The sequence below is a fragment of the Heterocephalus glaber genome, unplaced genomic scaffold (assembly GCF_053883595.1).
Source record: "Heterocephalus glaber isolate CG9 unplaced genomic scaffold, H.glaber_assembly_v1.0 deba00001806, whole genome shotgun sequence".
Classification (NCBI taxonomy): Eukaryota; Metazoa; Chordata; class Mammalia; order Rodentia; family Bathyergidae; genus Heterocephalus; species Heterocephalus glaber.
The window spans coordinates 1327743-1350699 of record NW_028258481.1 but is presented as its reverse complement, the minus strand read 5'-3'; the positions used below and the strand labels follow the sequence as shown (position 1 = coordinate 1350699).

The following is a 22957-nucleotide window of genomic DNA, read 5'->3' as shown; positions in this document are numbered from 1 at the left end:
CAGGGGCTTCTCACGTTCTACTTTATTTGGTAAGATTCTGAGACTACCAACCAACACACAGCCCGCCTCCTTGCTGCAGAAGGGAGCCTCCCACCCAGAAGGGCTGGGGCCGGGGTCCCCACCGCCTCTCAGGCAGCCCCCAACCCTGAGGCTGGAGGAGAAAGCCAAGGGCAGCTCCCGCCCAGGACGAGCAGCCCCTTGCCCTCATCCCCGCACCCGCAGCCCCCCACACCCACCACCCACATCAGAAGAGCAGAGGACGAAGCATGAGGGTGGCACTGGGACACACGCACACACACGCACACACACACACAGCTTCCTGTCAGCAGCAGAGCTGCAAAAGCCCTCCCCGAGGAGGGCGGTCCAAGGTGAGAGGGACTCATGTACAACCAGTAAAAATCCAGGGGGACCTTAAGCGGCGGCCCCTCATCTCCTGAACGGGCTTAGTCCCATAAGCCCTGCTGCCACTCAGTGGCCTCTGGTAGCTGGCTGGAGGCCAGGACTCCTGGAGAGGAAGGGCGGGTGGAGGCGGAGGCGGAGCCTGTGGGGAGGCCGGAAGGGCCCGCTGGGCTAATGGATCCGGGTCAGCTCCTCTACCACCTTGATCAGGTCATCCGCTGTGGCTTCGCGCTTCATCCCACTGCCGTCATCATACTGCAAGGTGACCAGGAGGGCTGTGAGGGCCAAGCGGGAGCAGCCTCCACACCAGCCACGGGAATGCTGTGGTCATCGAGGCCTGTGGGGCAAAGCTGGCCCCAGGGAGCGACACCCCAAACTCCAGATCTACAGCAACTTCCTGCCCCTGGGGTCCCGGGTGAGCCCAGCTGCCTTCAGTTCGAGAGCAGCAGGGCCAAATGGCAGAGGTGGCAGCACAGGAGGGCCACTCCCCTCCCACCAGGAGGAACCCAGGGTCCCGCAGGGCCCTGGCCCAGCTCACCTGCAGGTTGGCCACCACCTCCTGCATCTTGGGGCGGCTGATGTCCAGGAAACTCTCAATCAGGTCACCGTCGATGAAGCCCGTGGCCTGCTCTGTCTTGCGCTCGGTGTGGAAGGACCTCCAGGTAGACGCGAGTTAAGGAGCATGCGCCTCTGAGTAAGCGCAGCCTCCCCATGGCCTCCGGGGACCACCAGGGCCAGGACAGGACAGCAGTTTCACTGCAACTCACACTACTCTCTGGACGCTTTGGGACTGAAAGGGGAAATGCAAACATCACTGCCTAATCCGATGGTTCTCAACTGCAGGGAGCCTCAAAATGACACTTAGGACTACAGCTCAGACCCTGTTAGCCTGCAGCCTGGACACATACAGGTGGTTCTGTTTCTGCTATTTGTGTTGCTAGGGATCAAGACTGGGGCCTTCACACCGAGCTACACCCCAAGAACTTTTTATCTTTTTTTTTGGTACCGGGGATCAAACTCAGGTCCCTGCGCTTGCACAATAGGCAACGAAACCACTGAGCTAAATCCCAGGCCCTAAACTTTTTATCTTTTGAGACAAGGTCTCACTAAGTCACTATGCTGCCCAAGCTGGGCTCAAACTTGCCATCCTACTGCCCTGGCCTTCAAGAGTGCTGGGATGGCAGGCGTGCACCACCATGCCTGGCTTGGATGGTTTTAAAAAGTGCTCCAGGTGAATCTGAAGTACATGCCCGGAAAGAAGCACTCGCCTGAGTCCAGTCCAGTGCTCCCTGGATGAGCAAACTGAGGCTCCTCAACATACCCACGCCCACCAAGGAGGGCTCCTGTCACCTGAGCAAGCTGCCCGCACGCCCCGCAGGCTGCCCCTGGGGCTTTTGGAGTCCCCGCTTCTTGCTCTCCATGCTAAACTTTCTAGGCCCAGACACGGCTGTGCCCGGGGGGGGGGGGGGGCCCTGCTCCCTGGTCCATCTGCCACGCAGCCTGGAAGGCCGGGGCAGAACTGCAGACCCACCCAGCCCAGATGCAGTGGAGGCAAGTCGCAGGGAGTGCCGTCCTCCTGCTGTGTGTGCTTGGCATTTTCCACACACAAGGTCCAAGGACAGAAATGGGGACAAGGGAAAGCCAGGATGTGGCCAGGGTAGTGCAGCACTCAGGGCCTGGTACACGGCTCTGGAAGGATATAAGGAGTGCTCAATCTTGCCCACACTTTTGATGACTTTATTGAGGCGATTCTGCATGTCCAACAGGAGGTTATACCAGCTCTCTGACAGGGAGGTCACCAGGCCTGGAGAGGGAGGGACAGTGAGAACCGCCCGAGCTCCAGAGCCAGGCAGACACCTGCTCCTCCCCTTGCCCCCCTGGGGGCAGCCTCGGGAAGCTGTGTGCTCACCAATCATGCCATTGACCGTGCCAAAGAGCACAGAGCCCTGCGTGGGGGTGGAGGTCTCGCCCAGATTCTGCATGACCAGGGAGCCGTGGCAGAAGACATTGACGAACTCGCCCAGGTGGAAGAGCCCCACCTCCTGCAGGTGCTGCCGCTCCTCATCGGTGGTGGCAGCACTGAAAGGCAGAGGAGAAGTCACCGCCCAGACTGCTGTCCCAGAGGCCTGACCTGGCCTGCACGGTGGCCAGTGTGCCGGGGGTCCAGGAGCCCACCTCAGTTGTCCTGCGGCCTCTGGTCCCCTCAGGAAGTTCCACCTGAGCCCGATCGAGCACCCGACACCCTTGGGCCCCCAGACTGGATCGCTCACCTGTCCTTCTGACACACAAACAGGTTAAAGGCATTTTCAGCTCCCAGGAAGTTGTCATCATCCAAGATCTCCACTGCACTCATCCAGTTGGGATTAAAGTCCCGGGCAATCTTAAAACACACAAGGTGCAACAAGAACACTCCATCAGCAGCTAGCAGGTCGGTTCTGGGCCCGGGGGTCCTCCCTGGGTTTCACAACGGCCGAGACAGCCATCTCCATCTCTAGCCAAGCGGGCCCTGCCCGGTTCGGGGTGGGGACTGAACGTACATTGCTGGGGAACCCCCCACCTGATCGGACCCCATCACCAAAGCCTCACGGGCTGGGGCTCCGCAAGGCCTCAGGCCGCAGGCCACTACCTCCTCGAAGTTGCCCTCCATGGGCTTGTAGGCGAGCAGCAGCACGGAGCGCATGAGGTCGCCCACCAGGATGAAGTCGCCCTTGGTCTTCAGGTAGAGCGCCATGATGTTGTTGTAGTGGTTGCACTCGGTTCGCAGCTCCTTCTCCGTGGTCCACTCGTACAGCCGCACCTGGGGAGGCACGGGGCTCAGCCAGGGCAAGGCCTGGGTGGGACTGCACCCGCTCCACGGAAGGCGGTGTGCAGGGGGTGGTCTCGGTGGGTGGGGGATGCTTTCATTTCGGTAGAACAAGCAGCCAGCTGGGATACAAAGCTCCTGTTTACATGAAAGATGTGCCTGCACGCAGAGGGCAGTGATGGGAGCGAGTGCAGGACAAGATGGGTCAGGCTCACTGAGGTACAGAAATGGTCCACAAGACAGGAGCCCCCTCCAGTGTTCTGATCAGAAAGCACAAAGATCACCTCCCAACAACCACCTTCTCTGAACCCTTCTCAAAACTACATCCCTGGTGACACATGCCTATAATCCCAGTGCTCAGGAGGGTGAGGCAGGAGGATCCCCTGAAGTTCAAGACCAGTCTGGGTTACATAGTGAGTTCAAGGCCAGCCTGAACTGCACAGTGAGATCCTGTCTCAAAAAAACAAAAAACCAAAACTCTCCATTCCTGGAACATTTTAATATTCAACCAAGGAGTGGAGAAAACAGAATGGAAAGGTCCAACAGAAAGGCTGCCAATGACTAAAAGGATCCAAAGAACTGGTCAAAGGTCGGCCCCTGACACTCCACTAAATGTGAGACACTGCTGTCCCCTCCTGCACTACCCCATGCTTCCTTCGGGAAGTAGTGACACCACGTCTCCCAGAGAAGGCAGCTGTCCTGTGACCAATGAGGACAGGCAGAGACAGCCACCACAGCCCAGGGCCAGGGGACTGTACCTGGAGCTCTCGGACAGAGCAGAGCAGAGCAGAGCAGAGCAGAGCATGCTGTTTCTCAGGGTGTCCGAGGCTGCTGCTCCACAGCTATGCCCTCTGCGAGTCCCTGTGACTGTTACCACAGCCCCACTGCAGCCCAGCGCAAGAGCCCCCCACTGTCAGAGCCAAGGCCACGCCCTCGAGGGCCGCCACCCATTCCTGGCTGAGGGGCACCCAGGGTCGGTGCTGGAGTCCTGGTCTGAGAAGTGTGAGCTCTCATGAAGCCTTCACACTCATGACGCTTTGAAGTATGGCAGTGGTGTTGGGTTACATAATCTATACTACTAAGAACCGAACCTATTTCTTACATTAATGTAGCTACCAGCAAAGATAAAATCACACCCGCATGTGTTTTGAGACAGTCTAAGTTGGCTCCTGACCCTCCCGCCTCAACCTGAGCAGCTGGGACAGGCGTGCATGCAGCACACGCCGGCTTCCCGTGCATTTCTGTGGACCAGCGATGACCGCTGTGCCCCTGCACACAGCTCACGTTCACCTGGCGTCCACTGGCGCCCTTTGGAGTTCCGAGGTCGCCCACACCACGCCTCCTTGTCCTTTTTTACATTTACTACTAAGTCCCACTACCGAACAGCCCTGGAATGAATGCAGCAAGGCTTCACTTGCCACCTTCTCAGTGAGCAGATCCCTGGGGGCTTCCAAAGGAAGTCATCAGGCACCATTTCCTGTCTTCCCACCCCAGTGAGCTACCACGGCCTGTGGCACTGCTGGGAGGGGAGAGCCACGGCCACATTTTCCAAATCCAGCTGACCATGACACTCATTTTTTACATTTTTATCAGCCACATGAGGTGGTGCATGCTTGTAATCCCAGCACTCAGGAGGCTGAGACAGGAGGATTATCATGAGTTTGAGGCAAGCCTGGGCTACATAGTGAGACCCTGTCTCAACAACACAAACAAATGTATCAAAACCTTCAGTTATGCATCTTAAATATAAGGTGATACCTTGGCTCATGAACTTAATTTGTTCCACGATTCTGGAAAAGACGACCACTTTTGTGTTTGTGTGGGAAAGATGGCCGCAGTCATGTTCTGTCACCCAATGCAGTTTGCAAACAAAAACAAAATTTTGCCAAGCACTTCTGTTTGCGAACCACACTGTTCACAAACAAAAGCATTCGTGAACCGAGGTACCGCTGTATGTAACGTTCTCCAGTGAGACTCCGATGAAGCTGGAAGAGCTCATCCGCTGCAGGAAGAGGTGGCATGGCCGCAGAGCGGATGCCGCTGGTGCACAGGCGCTGCCCTGGCTTCCACACGGCACCCGGCATCTGAGCCGGCACCTAGGTGCAGGACTCGGGGTCCCAGGACCACACCTCTCACCTGCCTGGGCTTCAGCCCGCCCTTCACACCGCTATTCCTGCCCCCGCACAGCCCAGGACTCAGGCGCTGTGGCTCACCGTGCTATTGATGCTGGCGAGCAGCTTCCCGTTGAACTCCACCATGGAGTACACAGCTCCCTTCACCTCCTTTTCAGCCAAGGTCTGTAGCTTTCCTGGGAGAAAGACGTCCTTGAATCCTGCTGCTGAACCCACTCCATCTCTAATCAAGAGTCCTCTGGTTGGCCCTTTGCCTCTACTTCCTGCCTTTAAAACCCCTCCTTGGGCTCGCCCATCCTCCCAGCACTCTGGGAGGCTGAGGCAGGAAGATGACAAGTGTGAGCCCCCACGTAAAAATGCAAAATAAAAAAAGGCTGGGGCTGTAGCTCAGTGGCAATGCCAGCAGCAGGGAGCAGCAGGCGGAGTCAGCATGTATGAGCGCTGCCCCCTCACAGCAAGGCCTCAGAGCACTGTGCAGCAGCAGCGACTGCACGGGTGGGGCCCAGCATGTCCTCATCTGAACCCAAACCTGCAGGTTCCACACGGGGGACCAAGGCCCACCCTGACCCCACCTGTGAGCGCTCTGGCTGATAACAAGCCAGAAACCTCAGAAACACCCAGAAGCTCGGGCGAGGATGCGGAGGAACAAACACTCGGCACACGCAGAGTGCGAGGCTGAGGGCCAAGAGCACCCTGCTCTGACCCTGTACCCCTCACCGGCTGCTCACCTCACGCTCCTCTGCCCTCCGAGAGGAGACAGGGAGAAGCCAAGCGGGATCTCACTGTGCCCTGCCTCCCGCAGCAGCGGCCAAGAGGACTATAACACAGCACCGACTCACCATCCGAGTACTGGAAGACCACGATGCGGCCCTGCTTGGGCTCTGCCTCCTCGGGGTACACCATGGCCGTGCCCACGATGAAGTATGTGTTGGGGTCCTTGCCTAGCTTGCAGGACACTAGGCTGAGGGCGTACTCGTTCTGCAGGAACTGGTGGGCATGGAGCACTAGCAGGAGGGGACTGGCTGATGGCATCTCACCTGCCCACGGCCCGGGTCCCGCACCCCACCTGCCCACCCGCCCGGCACTCAGGCAGACCAGCTGAGGAGGACAGCAAGCGCGCCTGCACCTTCGAAGGTGTGCTGGTCGATGATGAGCAGGTTGTGCACCTCCACCTCCTCCCCAAAGGAGGTCTCGTGCGGGGCGGTGCTGCTGGAGAAGAGCTTGCTGGAGCTCACGCTGCTGGACAGGGCCTGCAGGCAGAGGTCAGAGCGGCATGAGGACACAGGCAGCCCAAGCGAGGCCGATGCCCGCTGCTGCTAGAGCAGCGGGGCCCGAGGGCTGCAGGCGGACACAGAGCGGACACAGGCACCCAGGAGGAGGAGCTGGCTGCACACAGAACCAACACACGCGTCCAAAAACTAAGGGTCAGCAGAGGCAACGCCACAAGCCAACCCAGCAAGGCCAGAGGGGAACTCGGGGGACCTAACCGAGTGACAGACTCTTCCACCCTCAAAGGGAGGAGGAGCCTCTGCCAGACATGCAGGAGCAAGAGCAGAGAACACATGGAGGGAAACAACCGCTCTGGTCTCGAGGACTCGGGCCCTGGGCGGCTCCTGGCCGTCCCATTTCAATCCTCACTCTACCGGAGACAGCTGAAGGCCAGGCTCCGGGGATGGGACCGCCCTCAGTCACACACGCCCACGGGGCACGAGACTGCTCGCACCACAGGGCCCAGGCAGAAAGCTGCCCCACAAAGGCCAGCAGGCTGCCCACCCGTACCTGGGTGCTGGCACTGGGCCTCAGCGCCGTGGTGCCTCCACTAGTGTCCTGGACCTCGATGCGGCTGGACAGGACCCCAAAGCACTGGGACACTTCCTGGTAGCAGATCTTCCTGCAGGACAGCAGAGCTCGGTGCACTCAGAGGCCAGAGGTGCCCGGTGTGCCCCGAGCCGCCCAGCCCCACCCTCACCTGGGAGACTCATAGAGGGGAACCGTGCGGATGTGCAGCTTCTGGATCTCATCGATGGTGCCGATGGTGAGGGTACTGTTGTTGGCCAGTGCCAGGCTGGAAAGAAGGGTCTGGCTGAGGCTGAGCAGGACAGGAGTCCACGGCCAGCCCACGGGGAGGAAGCAAGACAACAGCGCACAGCTTGCCCCTGGTCATGCGCGACCCTCAACACCTAAGAACCACTTTTCCGACCCTATGTTTGGTCCAGCCAGGCCTCACAGGGCTTGACAGCTTTACAGCTCACACCCACCCTCCAGAACAAGGTCTCCCTGCTCTGGATGGGCCAGCACTGCTCCAGCTACTGTGTCACCAGGATGGGCCACAGGTCCAGCCCAGAGGGAACACATCTCCTCACGAGTCAGTCAGTCTGTCAGTCCATCCAGGGGGTGCTGGCTGGCCCCTGGGCACCCTGCCCCAGGGGAGACGCTGTGATCCCTCGGTCTCGGTCTGGAGATCCAGAAGCTGAATGACCCCTGGAATCACCTGAGAATTCCCTGAAAATACAGACTCTGGAGCCCACCTCAGACCGGCCGGATCAGAATTCTATTTCTTAGTGCTGGGGATGGAACCCAATTCTAGGCAAGTGTTCCACCTGAACTACGCCCCAGCCATGAAAAGTGCACGTCTTTAACAAACACAAACAAGGGCCTGGGTTTGATTCCGAGCACTGCTACGAACAAACTGTCGGCATCTCTAACAGCACCTCTGCCCTGGGCCCCCACTGCAGCTGCTCACTGACCTGGGCACAGGGAGGGTCTGGTCTGAGGGAAACAGCGCGACTGCTTTGCAGGGGCTCCCGAGGCTCACAGGCTCACCTGTCGGGGTAGCCGTCGGAGTTGAGCGGACACATGTAGTTCACCTCCTTGAGGTTGACGTTGGAGAACACCAGCTTGTGGTTGCTGCTATAGATGACAGTCGGGCGGTCGGAGCACGCGAACACGTTGGTGGTGGACAGAGATCGGAAAGTCCTCAACACTGTGGGCTGGGTGCCCAGGGTCACCTTCTTCCGGTCGCTCAACAAGCCTACAGGAGGAATGGCATCAGCAAAGAGGAAGAGGAGAGAGAACAGAACCGGCGGTCCCAGGGCACAGCGGCCCCGCCCATGGCCTCACCCGTCTCGATGTTGAGCCCGAAGTAGAACAGGGCCCCATCACCCAAGGCACAGAGGAGATAGTGGCTGCTCTCAAAAGTGGTCATCAGGATGGAGCGTGGAATGATCTCTGCGAGAAGAGGCCTGGTGAGTGTCCGTGCCACCCTCTGCGGACCCCCGAGCCCAGGACACACACCTCCACCCAGCATCTCCTTGTGCAGAAGTTCAAAGGATGGGAGCTGCAAGATCCGGGCGGAGATGTCGGTCCACAGGCCGATGGCGCACAGCGGGGACAGCCCACTGCTGTCCCCCAGCGGGGTGATGTCCAAGCAGGCCACTTCATGTTCCATCTCGGTTTGGCTGAGCAGAGAGGAACATGGCAGCAGGAGGAAGCCACGAGTCAAGGCGGCCCCGGGCATGGCGAGAAGGCGGCATCGGACACCAACCTGATCTGCCGCAGCTCCCGCGGGTGGATCTGCAGGTAATACAGCGCCCTGCCCACGGCAACCACCACCTGGCTGCTGCTGCAGGAGGCCACGCTGATGTTCTTGCCCTGCGGCTCCTTCCACTCGCTGACTAGTGCCTTGGGCTCTTGGGAGACCAAGCGCACAGATGCAGACGTGATCTAAGGGCAGAGGCAGCGGACTCCAGCACCTGCAGGGACCTCGCTGCAAGCAGAAGGTGCCTCGAGGCCCAGCAGAGCCTGAGCAGCTCTGTCCTTGCCGCTACCTGCAGTCATCACTCAGCAGCCAGTGCAGTCCCAGCCCCCAGACTCCACAGACAGCGGGGTAGGTGTACCCATCCTCCTTCAGACCACTACCTCTAGATGCCCACAGCTCCCACCCGGTGAAGCAGGTGAGCAGGTGTCACACTGTGTGGCTCAGCGGACAGTGACAAGGACAAGCGCACGTCTGACACAGACACAACTCCCCCAAGTATCCCAACCCCTGCTGGCTGAATGCAGGGTGCAGAGTGGGCGACATCATCTGTGAGGAAGCAGCTCAGATGCCTGGGTTGCTTGCTGCTCTCGTGCCCATGACCCTGCCAGGCTCCCCAGGGTGGCGCTGGCTGCACCCTGGGGAGGTCTCCGGAACTGCACCAACCACCAGCCTGTTTGTCTCAAGCCCAAATCAGACCTCAAAAATACCCAAGCTCTTCACCCTGCCTGAGCCTGCCCCCACCAAAGGCTTCAGCGATTCTTTGCCACTGCAGGAATAAAAAGCAGGGCGATGTTGCTTTCCGCTCCGATCCGGCAGCACTGCCCTGTATGTCGCAGGGAGGAGAGCTCCCAAGACACAGGGAGCCAGCTGGGCCGCAGACCACACCCAGGTGCCCCATGGGTCCCTAGTCCAACAGCAGCTGACTTCCGGCTGCAGCCTACCACCCCTGCCAGGCTGTGGAGAGGCCGGGGTCAGGACAGGACAGCTGGTCCACACCCAAGCATGAGTGCCCTCCCCACCACGGGCAAGGATGGCCCGGCCCGAGCAGAACAGCTGCAAGGCAGGGGCAGCAGGCGACGGTGGGGCACCCGACACCAGACCTCCCACAGCGGGCCAGCGGCTCTGCTCACATGGCGGAGATTTCAGGCTGGGACCCGAGCGGCCTGGCCTAAGGGCTCTGCTTGTACTTTTACGTGGGCAAAGCTGCCAAAGTCATACCAGTGGCAGCATTAAGCCTGATTATTTTTTATGTTCTTTGTGCTTTTTGGTATTTTCCAAATTTTTCAAATACATGTGTAGCAGTGTTACAATAGAGGTAAAAGCTCTGAGTCTCAGAGGATATAATTAGTGCTAAACCTCCCCCCCAAATTGTTTTTTTGAGGTAGGGTCTCACTACATAGTTCAGGCTGGGCTTGAATTGTGTAGCCCAGGCTGACCTCCAACTCATGGAGATCCTCCTGCCTCAGCCTCCTGAGTGCTGGATTAGAGGCCTGTGCCACCACAGCCAGCCAACATATTGGTATGTGTATTGAAAGAAAATGTAAATAAATGCAATATTCAAACATTTACAAAGGAAAAGCAAAACCAACAAGGAGCAAGTCCAAAGTCAAGAGTTACTTCTCAGAAAATAAACAGGTAATTTCCCTACAATTTCTACCTCATTTTCAGAGCCCTAAAGCCTGCCTGTGTTGAGCTCAGTGCCCCCGACGGTGCCCCTAGGTGGACTCAGCCACCTCGGCCAGGGGAGAGCCCCTCCCCGCATCACCTGGATGAGCTGCTGGTGCGCCACGTTGCCACAGAAGAATGTCTGCTGGTCGTCCACGAAGCCCACCAGCTCGGTCTCCTCCACCTCCTCTCCGTTCAGCATGAGAACCCTGAGCAGGATGCCCGGCTCAGCCCGGGAGCAGCGCACCCCACGCAGCCCTCACCCGCACTGGAGCAGTGCACGAGGCCCCTACCTGGTCTGGCCCACGAAAGACAGCACCAGGGTGTCATCAGTCTCACGGCTGGGGTCGGATCGCAGCGGCCACAGGCCTAGAGCAAGGGCAAAGGTCAGAGGCAAGGGTGGCTCCAGCAAAGGGCTCCACACGCTGCTCAAAGTCCCCAGCTCAAGTCCCTTCACGCTTTCCTGACTTCAAGACTCTGGACAAGTGTGCGATTTAAAAACCATGTTGACCCTGGCATCACACATTTTCCAACTCATCTCTCGGGGTAGCAACCAGTGAGAGTTTCTTGTTTATCCTTTTGATTTTTTAAGGAAGCAGAATAAGCACTGTCTTACAAGCAAATGCAGAAATGGGCATGGTGGCATAAGGCTGTAATCCCAGCACTGAGGAGGCCGAGGCAGGAGGATCATGGATTCAAGGACAGCCTGAGCTACACAGCAAGACCATCTCAAAAACCTAGAAGATAAAGTTCTTAGGTTTTTTTTTTTTTGGTACTAGGGATAGAACTCAGGACTTTGAGCTTGCCAGACAGGTACAGCACCACATCCCCGGCTGTTAAAAATTTTTTTCTTAAATTTAAAAAGCTTTTTTTGAGGCAGGGCCTCACTATGTTGCCCAGGCTAGCCCTGAACTCCTAGGCTCAAGCAACCCTCCTGCCTCAGCCTCTGCGTAGCTGGGACTGTAGGGGTGTGCCTCCTTTCACAGGGCAGGGATGAAACCCCACACCTGGCTTGTGTTAGGCAAGCAAGAGTGGCTGAGGCGCAAAGGCACGACCCTCCCATCTCTCAGTTCAAGTTTTCCTTGCCAGTGAAGCTTCTTGATTTTTCCACTTGGAATTGTCCAAGTCAAGGAAAAAAACCTACAACTGTTTCTGTCAAGGTGTAGTAAACAGAACAAAAGGAAGAGAGAGCAATTTTAACACTCATCTGTAGACCTGGACGTGCCTTTTGCAGCTGACCCTCCGCGCTTAACCCTTGTGCGGGTGTTGCACATCCCTCAGTGTCTGACCTCTGGTCTCCCTAACAGCCTCTCTGCCTCCCTGCACTTCCTGTTTACTGACCCTGCCACCTTCCGCCACCGCCCGCTGCCTTGCTCAGCTGCTGGCCAGTACCGCAGCTGGTTATCATGGGTGTCGGGATCATTCGATCTCTCCCGTTCCCATCTCGCACCTGTTTCCTGACTCATCTCTTCCCAGCCTTACTTCTGGAAGATGTACGCCTCCGGTGTGCCACTCTGGCTTGGTTTTGCTTCATGATTCTAACTGATCATTTCTGCTCAGAGCGGTGAGTTTAGCCCATGTATAGGCACTCGCGACAGACATGTTTGATGGCAATTTTGTGAGTGTCACTTTGTAAGCTTTCTCTGAGCTACATCTCCAGCCTTTTATTTTTTTTGGCACCGGGAGTCGAACTCGGAACCTTGCGCTTGTGAGGCAGGCGGTGAAACCACTGAGCTAAATCCCCAGGCCAAGCCTTTTATTTTTAATTTTTTAACTTTTGAGAGAAGATCTTGCTAAATCCCTAAATTTCCCAGGCTGGACTCAAGCTTGCAACCCTCCTGCCTCAGCCTCCCAGAACGCTGGGATTACACATGTGTGCCACCACACGGGGCTTTTCTAATCTGTTTTGAATTACAATTCTTCTGGAATTTAGAGCTGCTCTGACATTTTTGCTTTAAGTTACATTTATAATCTACCTCTCTGTGATAGCCATAGTCCCTCTTGCTTTAAGGATCCTATCAATGCACTTATATAAACAACATTAAAAAAAATTTTTGAGACAGGGTCTCGCTGTGTAGTCCAGGCTAGCTTTGAACTCACATGTAGCCCAAGCTGGCCTCAAAGGCATGGTGATCCTCCTGTCCCAGCCTCCCAAGTGCTGGGATTATAGGCATGTGCTGCCATGCCCAGCTACAACTTAAAATTTAACTTGTCACTTATTCCTCCTCAGCTGCTCCACTGCATGCCCATTTTGATAAAGAGGATTCTTAAATTTTCTCCTTTCCTGCAAAACGTATCTGGGTCCTGCCACCCCTCTGTCGTCACCTCTCACTCCCCATCTGTGCCCTTCCAGCCTCCACAACACGGAAGGAAGCTGAGGGACCACATCCCCCACTGAGGCTACCTTTGATGCCCGGCAAGTCGATGCTGGCGTGCTCGTGGATCCCGATGCCGTTCCGGATGATCCGCAAGGACCCCTCCTTGAAAGCCCCGGAGCAAGTGACCAGCTGCAAGCAGAGGAAAGGGTCCCGAGGAGCCCCCTGGAGTGCAGCAGTCACACTGCAGCAGCCCAGCAGCCGGCCCCCAGCTGCGAGCTGGGAGCGAGGTGCAGACTAGCCAAGGTGGTCCCCAAGTCCCCAGACATGGAGCAGAAGCCTCCTCTCCATGCTCCTGGACAGGCAGACAGGTCTGAAACCCCATCTACTAGGAAGAGCTCGGGCTCTGGAGCAGATGCCCTTGCCACGCAGCAACGGAAGGACCTCGGACAAATCCTTCGCCTTTTCTCAGCCCTAAGCTTTGCACTTCTGGGATGGCCAAGGACCCCTAACGGGGTGCTCAGGTGTGAAGTGCCTCGCAGACTGGACCAAGCAGGCCTCCAGATGGCCCTTACCTGCCCCTGCCCCTGCCTCTCCAGGTCCACCACACACATATCCACGATGGGCCCCAAGTTGGTAAAGGTCTCCATGGCCACCACGTAGGAGCCTTGCTCATTGCTGTCAACGTTGAGCTAAGAAGAAAAAATGATGGTAGTCCTGGAGTGCCCCAACAGTCTCCGCCCTACAGAGATGACTAAGCACGTTGTGATGGCACGAGCCAGTAGTCCCACGACTCTGGAGGCTGAGGCAGGAGGATCTCAAGTTCAAGGCTAGCTTGGGCAACGCAGTGAGATCTTCTGTCAAGTAAGATTTTTTAAAAAAGAGCTGGGGATATGGCTCAGTGCTCTCTGAGTTCAATCTTCAGGACTGAGAGAATCCCAGCACTCTGGGAGACTGAAACTGAAGGATCACAAATCTGAGCCCATCCTGGGCAACTTAGGTAGATCCTATGTCAAAACTTTAAAAATAAACTTTAAGGGCTGGGGATTTAGCTCAGTGGTTCCGGTGCCTGCCTCGCAAGTGCAAGGTCCCGAGTTCAATCCCCAGTACCAAAACCAAAAATCTTTAAAAAGAGTTGGGGGCATAGGTTAGTCCAAAGACCCTGGATTCAATCCCCACTGCCACTGGAAAGAGAGAGGGAGAGAGAGAGAGAGAGAGAGAGAGAGAGAGAGAATGAGAATATTGTGATCAAAAGAAGACCCTGATCCTGCTGGATCTGTCCTTCTTGTGCTCCAAGGGCTCCTGGAAGGGACTGAGGAACCCAGTGGTCCCAAGGGTGACCACTAACCAGCCCGCAGGCTCAACCCTGGAGCTCCAAGCGTGGACTTCAGAGAAGCACTGACTCTTTCAAAGTCAACATCAAATGTCAGTATGCACGTAAGGGCCAAAGCTCGTATTCTACAAGGGATCCGTGACATCAGGCTGTGACTTACAGGGCAGCACTGTGTCTCATTCCTCGCAGAACCCACAGCACCTAGCTCGGGAGCTGAAGAAGGGCTGAGAAAAAGAGCTGCCTGGGGGCGGAGGGAGCCAAGGCGTGGAAAATGACCAAGACACATGACACACACACACCAAGTTACCAAATCGGACACGAACATCACGTATTGCAAACGTCCACTAATAAAACTTAGAAGACCTCGCAAGCTCAAGGTCCAGAGTTCCATCCCTGGTACCAAACAAACAAACAAAAACTTAGAAGAAAACAATAGACAAGAGCTCCTTGGAGGCCAGAGCAGGGTGTAAGATCACCTAGGGAGAGAGTCAGACCCGGAGAATGGGGGAGGCACGAGGACAGCAGCACAGAGCCGGGACAGCCTCTCACCTTCACCAGCTGGGAGTCGCCCAGGCGCGACCCAACAAACACCACCCCGTTGTCCAGGTAGGTCAGGCACTCGGCGATGGAGGTCTGGTGGGGAGAGCAGAGATCAGGCCCGTCCACCCGCCCGGACCCCAGGAACTGCCCGCCGCAGCCTAACTCGGGAAAGGAGCCTCATCGACTCCCGCAAGCCAATCTTCCCGTGCCTGATGGAGCCTGTGATTGCCCTTCACCCACCCCACTCGGAAAAGTTCACAGCTTCTTCTCAGAGGTGCCTGCTCCGAGCTCAATCCAACTCGGCAGCTCCACTCTGCACAAAACCAGGAGCCTCTAGAGGGCCCCATGTGAGTGTTACACTCAGGGACTCTCCCACAACAGTGAGCTACTGGTGCTGGACTGCATCCTGTGTTCCTTCCGATTTAAGCCTGAGGTGGTGGCCGGCAGCCAGGAGTCTCCATGGTAACAGTGGGAAATCCCTTCGGCAGCAGAAGTCCCAGGGCAGGGTGAGGAGCACACATCTCGGGTCACAGGCACCCGCAGGACGAGGGCGGCCCACCTCTCCGAGAAGCTCCACACGCAGATCCTTGAGGGCGACGGTGCCATCCATCTGCTCCTCCTTCTCCAGCAGGAGCATGAAGAGCCGCCCCTCCATGTCTCCCAGCAGGTACCGCGAGCCATTTGGGTCCACACGGTTGTGACACACAATCGTGCTTTGCTGCCGTGAGGGAGCGAACAGTCATCAGAGGCCATGCCTTCTAACCCAGAAAGCAGGCCCTAGAGGACTCCCTGCGCCTCAAGGACTCGCTCGGGTCAGGGCGCTGCTCTGAAGGGACACCAGCAGCTTTTACTGTGAGGACAAGACAGTTTTCTGAGGAGCTCAACCAGGTGCCTGAAAGATTCACGCACACATTACTCTGTGGAAAGCAGAAACGTACAGAGGGGACTGGGGTGTAACTGGGGGGTCGAGCACTTGCCTGGCATTTGAGAGGCCCTGTGCTCCATCCCCACACCACAAAGAAAAGAAAAAGAAAAAGGAAACAAGAAGCAGCTGCAAGTATTCACTGGGCCACCACTGCTACCGCAGGTTTCTGTGGATGCCCACTAATTGCCTCCCAGCCCTAACTCTGCCACAGGCTCCATGCCCTCCAAAAGGAAGCACAGCTGAGCTTGTCCGGTTTCATTTCCACAACTGAAATGCAGAGGCTTAACTTCTGAAGTCTGTACGACACATCCCTATTGCCTGGCCTGACTGGAGCCCCGAAAATACTAGTTTCAATAAAATCTGCCAGAACTGCCTCAAAGGTGCCCCTGTAGCTGGGAAGGACAAACCTACTCTGACTGTTATTTCCTGTACTTAGCAAACAAGATCTCAGCCAGCAAAGCCAGGCCAGCCTCGCTGTATTCTGCAGGAGCAGGCAGCATCTGTCCACGGAGTCTCACCTGACAAATGGGGAAACAGGGAGGAGGAGCAGGCAAAGGTTAGGGAAGAGAAAGGACAGGACAGGCGCTCACCTTGATGATGGGAGGGGCAATGGCCAGGTACTTGTCACCATTATGATAGGTGATCGACTCCTGCCCGATGATGATGGCCCCTCCAAAGGGCTCAGGGACTGCAAGGAAGACAGCAGCATCAGAACCCTCAGCACTGTAGACCTACCTGTCAAACCACAGGCAAGGGCACAGGTCCGCTTAGCCCTGAGGCCAACTTCAAAACAATCTTTAAGCCAGGCTTGGGGCACGTAACTATCATCCCAGTGCTCGGAGAGGCTGAGGCAGGACAAGTGCCCAGCTTGGGGATCTTAATGACCTAGCAAGACCTTGTCTAAAACAACAAGTATACTTTTTTAAAGGGCTTGGGATGTAGCTCAGTGCAAAGGCTCTGGGTTCAATATCCAGCAGCCAAAAAAAAAAAAAAAAGAAAAAATCATTTAAAAAGGGTTATCAAAGCCCAAGAAACACAACAGCTTTTGAGATGCCCGTGTTAGAACCTTGGCCTGGCATTGTCTCATCCCGGTAGGTTTTGTTTTCTTTCTGCTCTCGGTGGTACTGGCATCCAGTCCTGGCCTCCACCACTGAGCTATGCCCCAGCCCAGCAAGGGCTGGTTTCTGCTCTTTGATACAGGTTTTGCCATGCTGCCCAGGCTGCACTCAAGTGACCCTCCCATCACAGCCCCTGGGTCCTGGGACCCCACCCCAGGTAACCCCCTTGCATCACCCCTGCTGCCGCAGCGCACACACAGCAGCATGATCTGAGCGCCCGCCCTTCCCTGTGGTCTCCCCATTTCTCTCCTAAACTCCAGGCCCTTTCTCACTGAGAGCTTGCGCTGTGACTTCTCTGCACCCTGTTCCTCAGCTTCATCTCCTTTGTGATCAGGGTCACTATGTGGAAGACAATTCTCCCTCAGGAGTGAGGTGGCCCCTGCGAGGCCAGGACGCCCGCCGGGCTTCATCCCTGGTGTGTGGGCCTGGGCTTGTGGATGAAGCAGGCGGATGAGATGAGCTGGGCCTGCAGTTTCTAAACGCCCTGCCCAGCAAGGAAACAGACTCACCTCCACCTACCACTCCACAAAATCCTCCCAACTTTCCCCAGGCGAGCCCTGCACCCCACACCCGGGCGGAGGAGCAAGAACAGAGCTCCCAGGACAGCATGGAGGAGCGAAAGCAGGCCGTGCAGACAGGACACGCAGAGAGAGCCCGACGCCAGGACGAAGGCGGGAAGGTGGGCAACAGAAGGCACACAGGGGCCGCTCTGACCCAGGGCGAGGAACGTCCCGAACCAACCTGCGATCACCATGGAAGCCTCGGCCTCCACGTTCTCCTGTTTCCAAGGGCCCTTGTTGAACTCCTTCTCGCGGAGAGACACCTCGTAGGTCTTCACGTGCCGGCCCTGAGGGTCCTGGGGGGTGGAGCGGCTCGCTCTAAGAAAGGTGACTCCCAGGCTGAGGGACGACCCGCACTCCCCGGGCCTGCCAGCCTGTCCTGTCAGCCTTCCCTTCCATCCTCATCGTCAGGACACTGACAGTCACCTGCTGACATCTGGGACTGACTGCCTCCCAACTCAGCCAACCAAGAGAGGTTCACACGGGAAAAGGAACCTGCCACACCGTACTGGACACCGGAAGAGACCCGGTGTGCCTATGTCCATTCCTTGCCCCAAGGAAAGAGAAAAACTCATTGAGGAGCCACATTTCAGAGATTTAAAAAACCCGACCCAATCCCTCCAAGCATTGGAGAGACTGCAGCGCTCCTCTGCAGACTGTCCTCCAGCCTGACACTGTTAGCGCCATCTCCTCCCTCTTCTGAACCATGACTCTGCCCCTCCTTTTACAGAACAATGGCTCACACCAGTCCTGGGGCTGCAGAATCACCTCTGAGAGACTAAAGAGCGGGGACAGGCAGATGGCTGCGCTTCACCAATGGAAGATGGTGCCACTAAAGGCCAGACGGAGTCTAAGGCGCTGCAGAAGGAATCCAACAACCTGCTGCAGCGCAGGAGCACATCTCCGTCACTGTGATGGCCCTTCGCTGAGGTACGGAGATACCGGTCAAACTGAATAACTGGCATACAACAGGAGACAGCGTGATGACATTTTTCCCATCAATGACTTCACCAAAAGTCCAAGCCAGAGTGGACTTGGGCCTGAGACTCACACAGAGAAACAGATCTGTTTATAAGTAGCAGACCTTGGGCTGGGGCCAGTCAGCCTCGAGTACTCAGTAACATCAATGTTTCAGCGACCTGATGTTTATAAAACTACAGAGGGCAGGGCACAGAGGCACACATCTATAATCCTAGCACGAGTTCAAGGCCAGCCTAAACTACATGGCGAAACCCCATCTCAAAACAAGAGAAAGAAAAAGAAAAGAAAACTGGGCTGGGGACTTAGCTCAGTGGTTCCACCATCGCAAGCGCAAGGACCCAAGTTCGATCCCCCGTACCAAAAAAAAAAAAAGAAAACTGAAGCAGGGAGAGAAACTTAACAAAATCAAGCAGAGTTCCAACTCTACTCAATGAACCCTCTTTCACTAGCCTCAGGGCCACAGCACTTGTGATGACACCACAACGCTCACAGGAATACACGAGCACCTGCACTACTAGATGCAGCTGCTGTCCTACGAGCCATCGTTTCTTCTGCCAGCTCCTCAACCACAGGCAAGAGACGAACTCACGCAGCCTGGGCCCCAGTCAGAAGGCGGAGACATCACCGAGACCCTGGCTGTCAGTCTGGAGCCCCCAACCCCACGGCACAGATCCGGACCAGGGAGCAGCCGCCCAGAATCAGCTCTGCCAGTTTCAAACACAGACTAAAATAAAAGCCAGGAGCCAGCAAGGCTCCAGAAAGCAAATGCTAGACAAAACACAAACCTCTTCTTAGAAAAAGACATTCCTCTTTGCTTATAAAGGCAAGTTCTAGATCACTTCTCTACAGCCAAGTTTCCATAACCCCCTAAGACTCAGACAAAGAACAAACTGGGTCACTATACAAAAGCTCCAAGGCCTACAAGCAGAGGGTAAGCTCAGGATTAAGTCTGCTACAAGCCCCAGAAAGCCTGTCACGTCCATGATAAGCACTACAGCATTAACTGCATTGTTCAAAACGTTTCAGGACACAGGCATTAACCTACCTTCTCGCCCTTTCCCAGTGCTACCACCAAGTGCAGACTCTCCGTTAGCAGAAACCCACCCCATCATTCCCAACCAGCTCCTCCCGCTCTCCCCCACCTTGTTACCTGGTAGACAAAGCAAATGGTAGGTGCTTGACAACCATACAGGAACTTGACATCAATGACATGCAATTCCTCCAGGCGAATGTTGAAGGCCTTGAGCTCTTTGTTGTCCCGATCTAGCGGAATAACCTTGAAAAGGCCATCGTAGAGTCGCAGGCCGATCATCCGGCACTCAGGGTCAATGATACCAATAATGCCAGTCTCTGAAGGGCGGCCAATCCGGTCCTGAGAAACAAAATGGGGATTAGGAAGGAGGCTCGACACCCACACGCTAACAGAGGACACTTTCCTGGGATGATTTTAGGAGAGGTGGTGAACTGGTGACACCTGCCTGCCGTGCCAGGAAGCCCACACATCTGCATGCACATCCCGCGCAACACTGAAGCTCAGTGACTGTGTGTGCCTTCCACTTGCTTCTCTGATCACGCCGAGGCTGCCCTGACACCCTGTGCTCTTCGCTGGACCACTGAGTCACTTCGCCCTTCCTGGGAAAGCCTCAACCTGAGCAGCTGCCTCACCTGGACATTGCCATGGGCTCGTGTGATGATGTCGATGCTCTCACCACTCTGCTTATACTCCAGGATGCAGGCGTTGTACTTAGCTGTCAGGATAAACAGCAAGTCCTTGCTCTCCCCCTGAAAACCAAAATTATGCCATCAAGAGGTTCTTGCAGAAACAGGAACAACCTGTCCTGCCTTAAACGATCATTCCTTGAGCGCGCTAAGCTCTTTAAGAACATTCCCAATACTTCTTTCTCTACTAAAAGAGAAAATACACTAGCTATGAGTTGTCCCAGCCACACACATGCCCTCAGGGAATGTACTAAAGGCCAGAACTAAAGCTGGTAAACAGCTAGTCCTCACTCTGACTCTCTGGCTCTCGGCTCTAAATACACTGTCTTCGCCTATTTTGATCAAGCTAATCTCAATCTTGTCATTCAAATTCTGAAAGATGAATCTAATGCCTGTCCCCTTCCTCTCCAAGTATTTAGAGAAAGGAAAAAATGTGGTAATAACAATGAAAGCTACGATGGATCTTCAAAGTCTTACTTATTTAACATAGACCTCACAAACATGAGTGTTTTGTTGAAAGAGTTATAATTAAACAGTTGAACCCAATGCATTTTTGTTAGATACATTTAAGATACAATAAAGCAATGTGGGAGTCAACTGGACAAACATTTGAGTTATCATGATAAATGCTGGTGATGGAAACTGTTAACAGTGAATACCCGTTATTACCAGGTTATATTACTGAGTCATTTAATCTTCACAAGAACTAAAGGGGATTAGACACTCTTATTCCCACTTTGTAGATGGAGAAATCAAGGCTCTGAAAGGTGTCATAAGTGACAACTAAAGCGACACCTAATGTGAGAATTAATAAGGAATGAAAAAAAAAGGAATGAAGCAAAGACTACCCCATTTGCTACCCGCTCAGTCACTAGGCAATACGGTGACCCACATTTCCAACTGCTGTCATTCTTCTTCTCAGAAAAGTCAACTTGACAGAATTTCCCCTAGGAAATCTTTTCTACTTGTCAAGGTTTGTTTAGGAAGAGTAGGTGCAGAAATCTGCCACTCAAAAAGAGGAGTGAAGGGCTGGGTATTTAGCTCAGTGGTTCCACCGCCAAAGATGGAAAGGGCAAGGACCTGAGTTTGATCCCCGGTACCAAAAAAAAAAAAAAAAAAAGGAGCAAATTCCTCTAAGCCTTATGCCATCCACCCATCCTAAGCGATCATGTAAAGCAACCTATGACCAACAACTGTCCCAGTGGGGGACACTTACTTACCTTGGGCCTGAAAAGCTCCATGACAGCAATCTTCCCATACATGCCCACCTCTTTGACTGGCCGAAGCCCCTCGGCAGTGACCACATAGATCTCTAATCTTGTGTTTTTGGCAATCAACAGGTTCAAGTCTTCCGCTGAAGTAAAGTGTCCTGAAAGAATAGATCCTCTAACTTTTCGGGGTGGGGGGGGTTGAGGCAGGGTTTTCCTTTGTAGTTCAGGGTGGCCCTGAACTCACTATGTAGCCCAGGCTGGCCTCGAACTCCCAGCTATCCTCCTGAGTGCTGGGATTACCGGAATGCGCCACCACACCCAGCTAGATCCTCTAACTTTTAAAGCTGGAGGAAAGGCCCTGCAAGCCCTTATATATCAATCCTACCACTGCCTACCTAATTAACTCCAGAATTCTCATCTACTTCAGATTTCCCTGACTCCCTCCATTTATTCCTTCTTGCAAATCCAGCACCTCGAAGGGTCTCCATGCATTCAACAGAGCTGCTTCCATAGTCAGATTGAGAAAACTGGACTGGAGGCCTAAGAGCAGTGTGTCCTTTGACAAACGACTGTGAAAGCCTTAAAGATGACCCTGTTAAATCTTACTCTCCTACCACTGTATAGTAGGGAGCATAACTGAGGATGGTACAGGAATTGTTCACGTCTTCCAGTCCTCATCCAAAGCCTCACAAGAACACCTCTGCCAAACAGGCCAGGTCAAAGGAAGAAATTCCGTTTTCCATACTTCCTCCACACCTCTTCCCCTCCCGGCAATCTACCTCTACCATTCTAAGCCTCCCACAGGTCCCTGAACAACAGACTTCCGTTCTGCAATCACGATTAGGATTTACATAAACACAAAGGTTTGGGGGCTGCATAACCAGCTGAGAATGTGAGTTCAGGATGAATACTCGCCAGTTTGGGGCGTCTATGTCCTTAATGATGCTCCCACATGATCAACAAGGCAAACCCAGCAAAGACCGGGCTAAAAACCCAGTCCTCCCGGTAAACAACAGCCCCAGGGGAAGGGTGGGTCTGGAAAGGGCTCCAGTCCCTGCTAAGCGCAGGCTGGCAAGGCTCCCATTCCTCCACGTCCTTGTCCCCCACCCCGGCTCCCCGACCTTAAATTCTGATCGCAAAGGTGCCATCGCCACCGTCTCTTCCCCTGACCACAGGCCAATCTCGGGGCTCAAACAGCAGACACTACACACACAGCTCACACTCGCGCGGGGTCCCACGGGCCGCCCGGCCCCGGAGGCCAAGGGACCTCCTAGGACGAAGGGGACCCGCGGGAGCAGCTCCTCGGGCCCCTCGCGGACGCTGGGGCCACTCCCTGGAGGTCGCGGGCCGGGGAGGCTGCGGGCCGCGCGCCCACATGCTGGCCCGGTTCTCCCGCCGCCCAGATTCGCGGGCCTCCCTAGGCCTCGGTCCCTCCTGCTCCCGTTCTCCAGGGTCCCCGACTGCCTCACCGGTCACGCAGCCATTGACGGCGGTGGGCTTCTGCGCCGTCACGACGTAATTGTACGACATGTCGAGGCCTGGGGCGGCCCGGCGGGACCGAGAGCGACGATCGAGGGATGGACACCGCGGAGAGACCGGGAGCCCCCGCCCGCGCGAAGCCAACTCCTCCCCGAGACACGTTGCAGGCCAGAGCGGCCGGCGCGGGGCATCACGGGACGACCTCCCGGGCCTCCGGGAGGACTCGCGGAGCCGGAGGC

General features: G+C 55.6%; 1 protein-coding gene across 1 annotated transcript; it reads right to left on the bottom strand.

Moving 5' to 3' along the window:
- Positions 1 to 7: 7 nt before the first annotated feature.
- On the bottom strand, positions 8 to 22910 carry Ddb1 (damage specific DNA binding protein 1). The gene is made up of 27 exons (XM_004874353.4): positions 22709 to 22910; positions 21249 to 21397; positions 19975 to 20091; positions 19460 to 19681; positions 17510 to 17624; positions 16241 to 16338; positions 15285 to 15443; positions 14735 to 14818; positions 13428 to 13544; positions 12942 to 13044; positions 10831 to 10906; positions 10638 to 10746; positions 8879 to 9057; positions 8629 to 8792; positions 8455 to 8562; positions 8158 to 8365; positions 7304 to 7399; positions 7114 to 7225; positions 6461 to 6584; positions 6174 to 6338; positions 5416 to 5510; positions 3026 to 3196; positions 2670 to 2779; positions 2309 to 2478; positions 2101 to 2203; positions 938 to 1061; positions 8 to 654 (listed from the first exon to the last, which is right to left on the bottom strand). The coding sequence occupies exons 1-27, from the start codon at positions 22767 to 22769 to the stop codon at positions 571 to 573; spliced, it is 3423 nt and encodes a 1140-aa protein (XP_004874410.1). The 5' UTR covers positions 22770 to 22910; the 3' UTR covers positions 8 to 570.
- Positions 22911 to 22957: the final 47 nt, after the last annotated feature.

What these genes read in the sequence shown, in the direction of transcription:
- Ddb1 (XM_004874353.4), bottom strand. Translation starts at nt 22,769, where the DNA reads ATGTCGTACAATTACGTCGTGACGGCGCAGAAGCCCACCGCCGTCAAT. An exon ending in CGGGAGCTGCGGCAGATCAG is followed by an intron (nt 8,793 to 8,878) that starts GTTGGTGTCCGA and finishes CTCTCTGCTCAG; the next exon opens with CCAAACCGAGATGGAACATG. An exon ending in TTTGTGTGTCAGAAGGACAG is followed by an intron (nt 2,479 to 2,669) that starts GTGAGCGATCCA and finishes TCTGCCTTTCAG; the next exon opens with TGCTGCCACCACCGATGAGG.